This window comes from Hesperophylax consimilis, chromosome 4 (genome assembly GCF_061612785.1).
Source record: "Hesperophylax consimilis isolate HC1 chromosome 4, BYU_Hcon_1.0, whole genome shotgun sequence".
NCBI lineage: Eukaryota > Metazoa > Arthropoda > Insecta > Trichoptera > Limnephilidae > Hesperophylax > Hesperophylax consimilis.
In genome coordinates, this window is record NC_142839.1 from 2,642,341 (window position 1) to 2,651,312 (window position 8,972).

The following is an 8,972-nucleotide window of genomic DNA, read 5'->3' on the forward strand; positions in this document are numbered from 1 at the left end:
TTAAATACTATAAAAACAAAACAAAATTGCAGAAAAATTAAGCAATGTGTATTGAGATATTGGAAAAAATGTATAATGACATTAATATATACCTAGTTATTTTTCAATTTTTAGGCTTTTAATGTTGAAAGGTATTCTAGGCCATCATTTCAAATTATGGAGATAAAGAGAAAGCAAATCCATGTATTCATTTTAATTAAATTCATCAATATGTTATGGAATATTGAAGTAGAGTTTAGAATTAGAAGAGATGAGATGCTGAACGGAGGAGAGACAAATTAAGATAAGGCAAGATATTTATACAGAGAGCGATTAAAGGTCCCACTTCTAGATAACAGAAAGTAAAATCTGGAGAACAATGTATTAGTAGTTATTTATTTATTTGAAGTGATTTTACAAATATAATATCAACACATCGAACAATAAAATTAAAGGTACATTAGTTAGTTAAACATGTATGTATCAACTGCATGGCGCAAATCAAATGAATTATTTTATAGCAGGATTAAGTAAGGGTTGAGTTATGAGGAAGATCTGAAAACAGAAAGATAAAGACTTAATAATAAAGATATTATTTAAATAAATGTTTTATTATTGAAAGACTTTTAAAAACTCATTACAATAAAAAAGACTTAAATAGAGTTTAAAACTATGCCTTTTTTGAGAATTTGCTTTGTAGTATTGATCTTATCTCATTGCAAACTAAATATCAGGCCGTTTCCCCGCAGAGGTAGACAGAAAGGACAGACCGCCAAACAACTCGGGTTCGGCGCACACTCCTTGCCTCATTCACGTTCATACATACTCTTCTATTATTATGACTCTTTACAAGGCCTGACTTAAGCATCTGGTTCACTTGTTCATTCCTTGGGCGCCTCCGACTTCTTCTAGCATTCAAATTTGCGTCATATATTCTCCTTTTTTTCGTTAATTTGCTCTATATGCCGAAACAGTGTGAGAGTTCCTTTCTCAATCTTTCTCATTACTTAGCATCGGCCTAGCATTCTTTGCAGATCTCCACACTTCTCACACGATTGTACATGGTTTTACCGCACATATGTCTCAGGGATCTTATTTCTACAGTATTCAGTCAGTCTAATTACAGTAACAATAAAAATCACGATAATTATTATGAACTCATTACTAACACAATTCAGTAAAAACTTTTTCATTAACTTGTTTGAGTGTAACAATGATATTGAAGATAGTATAAATCTAAACGAATCATGAAACAGAACAACACATTGAAAATAATATTCATTTAGACTTTTAGAATTAGACATTTCCCATAAGTCAAGATCCCATATAAAAATCCGATATGTTTATCTGAGACACTATCTAGGTTAAAAACCAATTCATTAGATCTTTGTGATTATTTTAAAAGGTAGCTGCTAAAAATAAGGGAAAAAATAGTTCATAAAGATGATATTGTCAATTCTGGATTTGAAAAATGTTTTTTATTAATATGACGTTTAATAACTAGGTCCCAATGGTCGAGTTGTTGAGACGTTGTCCCGGTAAGACAAGAGATCTTGGCTTCGATATCTAGTTGTGATCGTTTTCTTTTATTTTCTGTGTCTTATTCTGTTTCATATTTCGTTTTGATTTATTCGTTTATCTTATCATATATTGTATGATAACTTACATTAATTACACCGAACTTTAAATAGTTGAATGTTGTTCTGAATGCCAACCATGTACAATTGATTGTTGATAATGCCCATGGAAAAAAAATCGAGATGTAAAATTTACCGCGAAGAGAAAAACGGTTATTTTACACGATGTGCCTTGCCTGCTATTCAAATGACAAGACTCTTTTAGTACAAAAGATCGGAATAAGGTTGTGCTTTTAACTGCTTGATAATTTCCAGATAGTAAAAATTCATTCAATTTGCGCAGTTTTGTTAAATAACAGTTATCCAAAAAGCTAAGAGTGAAGGCGCAAGGATGCGCCAATGATAGTGCGAATGTTTGGGTACCGATAATATATTGGAGTTGGAATTATCACTTATCATTCATTTGATAACCCAAGGATATAAAATTACCATAATTAGTTTCCCCAGAATAGCTAGTTATATTCGAAGAAATGATTTTTTAATAGTAACCTTAACGATTCGCTAGCAAACAATAGGTTAAGCGCCCCGGAGACTATCATTGTCAATTGTCAATGTGTTTACAAGATTACCATTTGAACTTGGAGTGCGATTGACAGAACTTCAATGGACCCGTCAATATTTTCTCATTGATCAAATGCATTGTACATATAGCTTTGTATTAGTGATCGACGAACCTGTGGATGAAATCTGTTAGCCATGGGTTGATAATAGTTTGTGTAGTCTATAGTTAGTTAAAAGATAGAGCATTGTGGAAATATCCAATTATTATTATTATACCCGTTGTTATATTATAAACTAGTACACCGTCACGTGACGATGTGACTCAGTGGCACTGTTTTTTAAAATAGCATGTTTTTACCTGTCACAGGTGACCTTTATATAATATAAGTATATAAAAACACACGCGTATTCGAATACAACTTTGTGTCAAAGTTTTAAAGCCATCGGTGATAAACTTTCGGAGATTTTAACGAACATTTATATTTTTATTTCTATACGAGTATACGTGGACAGAGCATATGGCCTTGAAGTCCAATCTAGGATGAGGGGAAATTGCCTGGCAGACATCTTGTATGACAAACTTGCTGTTAATGCAGTTATTACGGCTTATGATTATTTGTGGTACTGTACCTGTTTAAAAATAATCTATATTCCTACTACCGATATATTATTATTGAAATCATATCTGTTTACAGATATAGGCATATCTGTTTACTTATTGCAACGCACGGATGCAATAGAACCGTTAGTATTCCATACGTCCAATTAGCGTCTAATATTTCGACACTCAAAGGTAATTTTTGAAAACCCTCGATAATAAAGCGGATAATGCGAGCGATGTAGGTTTTAGCATACTCACGCCAATCCGCCTGCAGTGTATATGCTCGTATGGTATTTTACCCTTCATTTAGCCATTGTCTTCGAGTCTACAAACAAGTTGTGCACGTCAAAGAGAAATTAGAATAAATATGCATAATCAACAAAGCCTAGTGCTGGCTGCTTGTGTATGGAAATTGAATTAATGGCTGGCTTTTGCTGGAGCATGCACCATTTTGAAGAACAATAATTGCTGCATAATTTTCGTGTACCTCGTGTAAATTTTTTTTAAACAACATCATTTTATTTTTGCTTGGTATTTACAAATCGCATAAATATACTTTTATCGCTCTTTTGTGTGTAGTAGTTTTAATTTTATTTATTTGCTTTATAAACAGTCTTTATAATAATAATAATAATTCTTTATTCCAGGCTGTGGGGAGGTAAGTGCAATCCCTCACATCCAATAGAGAGTATAAGTACATATTTAAATCATAAGTATTTTATATATAATGGTAAATATGATATAAAAAAATGATTAAAATTAAAATGAGATCAAAACAAAGAAGCACAGGAATCCATCGAATGTAAGATTGTGGGAGCAATTATCTTTCTCCAATGGTCTTCAATGCTCGATCCTGAAGTCAGACGGGATTCTATGATGAGAATATTTCTGGAATGGTTACCCTTCCCCTAAGTCCTGCAATCCTGGTTCTTAATATTCATATTTTACAATGTTAGGGTGTCATTGACCAATAAAATAACGACATTGAAAATATTTAAGACCAAACTAAAATAAGAAAAATACATAACAATATAATATAAGTTCTGATAAAGTGCAACTACTTAAATAGACAATAATTGTTTTTTGAAATATTTTATAATTTCTTTTTCTTTGCTTTTTCTCTTTTCAGCACTCTTACTTTAATTATTATTGAATGGTGACCAGGAGGAGTGATAACGTAATTATGAAAAATAACAGTATTGTTGATTTCATCGAATTGGTTTAAAAAAATCGCATAAATTTCAGTATGTTTAGTGGCAATCCTTCTATCATCTGAGCACTTTAGCATTTTAAAAACCTATTTCTAAAACAAGGCAACAGCAACTGTAAGATACGCTGAATAAATTAATAAATAAATATCACTGAAGAAAAAGATAATATTAATCAATCCAAATGAAACATGAAACAAAACAAGACAAATAAAAATAAAAGGTAACGGTCCCAACTGGGAATCTAACCCAGGATTTCTGTCTAACCTGGACAACGTCTCTAACCACTCAGCAATTGGGACCTAATTATTTGATGTCAAATATGAGATAGAAAAAAATAATTAGGCCCAATGGAGGTGTGACTAGAGACGTTGTCCCGGTAAGACAGAAATCCTGGGTTCGATTCCCATTTGAGACCTTCACCTTTTTTATTTTTTGTATTTTGTACTATTTCATGTTTCGTTTACGTTTATTAGTATTATTTTCTTCTGCTCAATTTGCTCAATAACATCTCAAAAGATAATCATTGCAAAATCGTTGAAAAATGGTTCGCTTTTTTATGCCTACCTTATTTTCTTTAAATTAAATTTTCGTCAATTGTATTATTTATTGATAAAATAACACGAGGTTCATCGACTACGGTCCTTGAAATAATTGAGTAATTGTGTGTGAAGTATCAGCATAAATATTTATGTAAACTGCGAAGACTTGAAGTGTGATCGAATATCATTATTTAACTCAATATAAATGTTTACAAAATTGACCAAGAGGTGCCACTAACGTGCGTGTTATATACATGACTAAGTGCGCAGCTTGAACCATTTCTTTAACTTTTGGTTCCTTCATTTATAATTATTATCTATATATATAAATTAATGCTTCTTTGTTTGTCCCCTATAGACTCAAATACTATTGAACCGATTTCGCTGAAAATTTCAAAGATTTGTTTTTTTAGTGTCTGAGAGAAGGGAAAGTTTTGCAAACTAAAACTTTCCCTTCTCTCAGACACTAAAAAACGAAATCGGTTCAATAGTTTTTGAAATCGGTTCAAAAACTATTAAACCGTTTTCGCTGAAAATTTCAAAGATTTGTTTTTTAGTGTCTGAGAGAATGGAAAGTTTTACTTTGCAAAACTGTAACAAAAATGGTTTGTCTCTATTATTAGAATCTGAAGTAGAAAGCTCCATGGAATAGGGTTTTTTATTTTCCGTTTAATTAAATTAGTGTGATTTTAAAATCACCTAACCGAAATAACACTTATCATAATAATATTGGCTAATTTATATAGCGCCGGTATGTGAAAAATCACCTCAAGGGTACAAATATATTAACTAAATAATTAATACTAGAATTACTGACTTAAAACTAGTGATTTACATCTAAGACCTACGACTAAAACCTATAACTACTAACTTAATGACATATATATTTAGAAATTTACAATTAACATTAACAGTAACAATCTAATTTTACTAGGGCCAGAAGAAGAAGGAAGTTCTGTAATATTATGGTGTTTTTATAATTAATTTTAGAACACGGGTAAAAAATACGCCCAATTGGTTAACTGGATTAACATATCTTAAATGGATTAAGTGAATGAATGAAATTAATCGTCTTATAACTTCTTACAAAAAATTGTGAAATAAAACTAAATCATATCGATGTTTATATCCTGCAAAGTGAAATGAGATGTTTAGCGTTATGTTAAGACTTAAAAAAATAATATAGAAATTAAAACCACTTCTCTTCAATTAGCACTTTTCAGGAAGATTGAATCGAACAGTTTTAGAAACGGTTTTTATGTGCGAAGATAACTTCGGATGTCTTAATTGAAAGGTATTTGTTTTAACAATATTTTTTTGGTATTCTCGAGAAAGTAGTTTTCTCAAAGATTAGTCATTTGTGACCTCGCTGACCGTATAAAATTGACATTATGAACAAAGATACCTGCCGATTTATACATTATGATTTTTTTTCTTCATTTTTCAAATATAAGATCATATAAAAATTCTTCATAAGATCAAATAAAAATTGTATTCACATATCAAGCTGTGTTCACATATCAATTCTATGTATTTATAGAATTTTGCACATTTATTTTATTTTATTTTCATTGATTTTACTGTAATATGATAAAAAAAGTGTGAAATTTATGCACATATTTTACAAAATATTATATTTAAGGGTTATAATTAGTCGTATATACCTATATCATGAAAGATGAGCACTTGTGTCTAGTAAGTGAGCTATGATTCTTATTTTGAAATTGATTTCTTGAAATAGTATTGAATTAAATTGAGTTGAATTCTCATAAGTGTTTACAATGAAAAATATACATGTATTGTGTAAGCTTTTTGAATTTAGATTATTTTTGCTCTGATTGGTCAATGAAATTCAAATGGGCTTTCAAGTTATAGGATACGCATTATTATAATGTATTAAATAGTGAAATACTAGTCAAGTGACGGAGTAATTTTTATAAATGTTAATACCGCATAAGAGCCCCAACTTCTCCCAACCGTCTAAAGCGAGTGAGACTATGGCATCCCCAGTTGGGGTATGTTGTGAGGCTGAAGGCAGTGGTGAGTGGAAAGAGACGGGGGACAGAAAGATGGGGAAGTACTTGGCTATTCAAATATGGCCACCAAACGTCGCTTAAGCGATTTCACGCCACGTTTCAATTCGGAATGCTGGTCTTACACCAGGGCGATACTGAAAGAATCTTCCACTCTGGAAATTCCACTCTTTAAGTGAATTGGTGACATTATTTATAGCCTTTCACATATATTTATATTTGAATAACACCATTTTATTGAAATATTAACTATATTCCTTGCAGTTGAACAGATCCACAATTTCTGCAAAAAGTATTGCCAACTGCAGGCAATCTAGGTACAAGCCCGATTTTGTTGTTGCAATTACATATACTAATAAGGGAAGTTTTATGGAGGTAGCGTTTTGAACATTCGTGAAATTAGGTTATTCGCAAAAAGGTTATTTGATTTGTGAAATAATAAGAGATGCAAGAATAAAATAAAGCAAAATGACGATTTAAAATTAGAACATCATTTAGAGGCCAGATATCTTAAAAGCAATCGGTATATTTTCCTCATTAAGATGCATGTCCTTATCGCTTATCCAATTTGAACCTCTGTGAACTTGTCAAAACATTGTTTTGTGTCATAAAATTCTGTCACATTCGGAGTAACTCACTTCCATATGAGTACGTGATCTCACCATTAAATAGCTGATTTAACCTTCAACTATGACGAATATTTGTGGATCTGAGAGATGAGATGAATCTCATATTTATTAGTATGAGTCATATAATGCTAGGTAACGTTTTAAAAAAAATCTCAACGGGAGTAAAAAAATGCTCAAATAATGTTGTATTTAATTATATCAATAAATAATTTATATTTGTAAGTGTGAATATTTGGGTTTGTTTGTTGTGTATACATAGTTTAAAATAATACTTCATTATCACATGACAAGTTTATTTAGTAAACTTGCTCCTTAATGAACGGAATGAAAAACTCGAAAGGCCAGTTTCTTCACAAAACTTGAACAATTCATCAAATTCCGAAGGTAATATTCAAGTTCTGACATAGTTCGATTCGAGTTAATTTATTATTCAATTACGGAACAGTGATTTCTCAATTATGGAAAAAATAACAGAACTTGAATATAGCATTATAATGTTTATCTCATATTTGTAAAACGACTGCAGGACAATTAGCGTTATTATTTATTAACACCTCAATTTACTATAATTTTTTTAAATGTTTATAATAAATTATGTAGGTAGTACATGCCACAACAATTTCCCATTATTACTTCAAAATCTCCTTTACTAATTTAAAGGTTAATTATTGTAAAAAATCTGTAGTTACAACTCAAAAAATACTACTTACTGTTCAAAACGACAAATCCTCATTATTATACCGTAACATTTCAATGTTAAAAACTATGTTTCAGAATGAACCTGACAAAAACCAAATTCAGAATAATACTTTGAATATTTGCGTAACAAATTTCAGAGTGATTTTATTAGGTAAGGATAAATAACAATAAATACTATAATGAGTTAAGCAAATGAATTATCATACCCAGAAGGCGTCACTATCTGTAGAGATATGACTGCTGCAAAGAGCATCCAATGCAGCATCCTGTTCCGTTCTGGTCACTTCCGTATCTCCTTTACAGATGGCGCTGGTGGTACATACTTCCTCCGCACCACATCCCCGAAAGCCTAACTTTTCGGTCGAAGTTTGAATTACGGATATACCGAAGTTTTAAAGAAAACTTTATTGATTTGTTTTCATAATCAATATTGCACATTTTCACTGAAGCTATTTTTGTATTAGAATATCCTTAGGATGTTTTTTGACATGCTTTTAAAAAAACATGCAAATTAAAAAAAAAAAACTGTTTCTAATTTAATTTTTTACTATTCTTGATTTTCACTCTTTTATCAAAAGCACGACTTAATAAGTACACAATCAAAATAATGTATGAATTTCAATTTTGTTTTCTTTTTAGTTTAAATAATTTTCATTGGATATTTAGCGTGGTGTTATTTACGAGTGCAAGTTTTGTCCCGATACAAAAAATCTTATTAAACTGAACCTTGAAATTTGACGTAGCAACATGTTCGAGTTCGCGCCACAGTACGTGTGTCCATATATCAACATTAGTTGGTAACGGGGCGCTCTTGTTTGGCTCGGCGCGGACAATAATACTAAGGCGAAAAGGCGAGGAAAAAACGGTCCGGGGATAGGCCCCACCTACAGGCCTGCCCCCTGCTTCGGCCGTTTCCGCGCAGGCTTAGCACAGCCGAGCGGACCAGAGAGGCGAGAGCTGAGAGACGCGATCTGCAACTTTTCTCGCCCCTCGCTAGGTGGACGGCGGAGCGCAAGGGCACAACCCACCCCTGACGAACGAGACAAATACATCACGCAGATTCGAGCACGTTATGTCATGATTGATTCTTAATGCTTTTAGTATTCTTTCGTAATGATATCATTAAGTTATATTTATCATATG

At 31.7% G+C, this 8,972-nt stretch overlaps 1 protein-coding gene across 1 annotated transcript in view; it reads right to left on the reverse strand.

The window, feature by feature from the left end:
• Wnt10 (Wnt oncogene analog 10) overlaps positions 1-8,209 on the reverse strand; it is an 83,129-nt gene extending 74,920 nt beyond the window's left edge. The window contains exon 1 of the mRNA XM_089631028.1: positions 8,036-8,209. Within this exon, the coding sequence (XP_089487154.1) occupies positions 8,036-8,094 (59 nt within the window). The 5' untranslated portion in view covers positions 8,095-8,209. The remainder of the gene's footprint in view (positions 1-8,035) is intronic.
• Between the last annotated feature and the right edge of the window lie 763 nt (positions 8,210-8,972).